A 1,017-nucleotide genomic window follows, 5' to 3' on the forward strand; every position below is an offset into this window, starting at 1 on the left:
GCTGTTTTCTTTTTGCTTATGTGGTGCTAAGTAATCGAAACCAGGGCCTCAGGCTGGAAGGCAAGCGCTCTACCACTGAGCCAACTTTCCAGCCTGGGACAAGGTTTTAATATGGTATTGTTACCATTTCATATACATTCTGAAAGTTTTCAAACATAATGTCCTTTCTGTCTCTAGTTTATATTTTATTTATCTTTTGTTGGTCATGGGGCTGGAACTCTAGGCCTGCACACTGTCCATTAGGTCTTCAGCAAAAGGCTAGTGCTCCTCCACTTGAGCCACAGTGCTACATATGGTTTTCTGAGTTTTTTTTTTGATTGAGATAAGAGTCTCCCAGTCTTTCCTGCCTGGGCTGTCTTTGAACTGGGACCCTCAGATCTCAGCCTCCTGAGTAGCTAGGATTAGAGGTGTGATCACCAGGACCATCTACCTCTACTTTTGTAATCCTGTGTGAACTCATTACATTGGACAAGGACAAGAGGTTATGAGCAGATTTAGATCAAGGAAGGGTGAAGGACATTAGCCCATCTCAATTCTCTCTGCTGACTGTGTTGTGTTTATCACGGTTTTGATTGCATGTGACTGTTCCTAAAGCCCTTGCAGTTTATGTTATGTATTAAAACTAACACTTGCTCTTCTTCAGCTATGGCACAAACTGGGGCATAAACGGCTATGCAAAGGTGGCCCGAGACCAAAACAACCACTGTGGAATTGCCTCCTTTTCCCTCTATCCCACTGTGTGAGATATTGCATGGAGATAAGTCTGCGACAGCCTTCCCTGAAGGGGGCATTGTCTTCACCGCAACCCCGTCCTACTATGTAGGACCAAATCCTTGATGATCCAAGTTGTGATGTACATTTTAAGATCTTTTTCTATTATAAGATGATACCAGGACTGTAATTGCTACCATAAATGGATGTATATTACTGATTCACTTAATAATGTGTTGACTCAAATGTCTAATTTGTTTTAAGTTTTCTGTTTTATTTCATTGTGTGTATGTTTGTGTGTAATCA

At 41.5% G+C, this 1,017-nt stretch overlaps 1 protein-coding gene across 1 annotated transcript in view; it reads left to right on the forward strand.

Annotated features, from left to right (window-relative positions):
• Positions 1-743, forward strand: part of LOC105999803 (cathepsin L1-like) — a 30,905-nt gene extending 30,162 nt beyond the window's left edge. The window contains exon 7 of the mRNA XM_013034928.1: positions 644-743. Coding sequence (XP_012890382.1) covers positions 644-743 — 100 coding nt within the window. The remainder of the gene's footprint in view (positions 1-643) is intronic.
• The last annotated feature ends 274 nt before the right edge of the window (positions 744-1,017 follow it).

Source organism: Dipodomys ordii, unplaced genomic scaffold, assembly GCF_000151885.1.
Source record: "Dipodomys ordii isolate 6190 unplaced genomic scaffold, Dord_2.0 Scaffold201, whole genome shotgun sequence".
NCBI classification, from domain to species: domain Eukaryota; kingdom Metazoa; phylum Chordata; class Mammalia; order Rodentia; family Heteromyidae; genus Dipodomys; species Dipodomys ordii.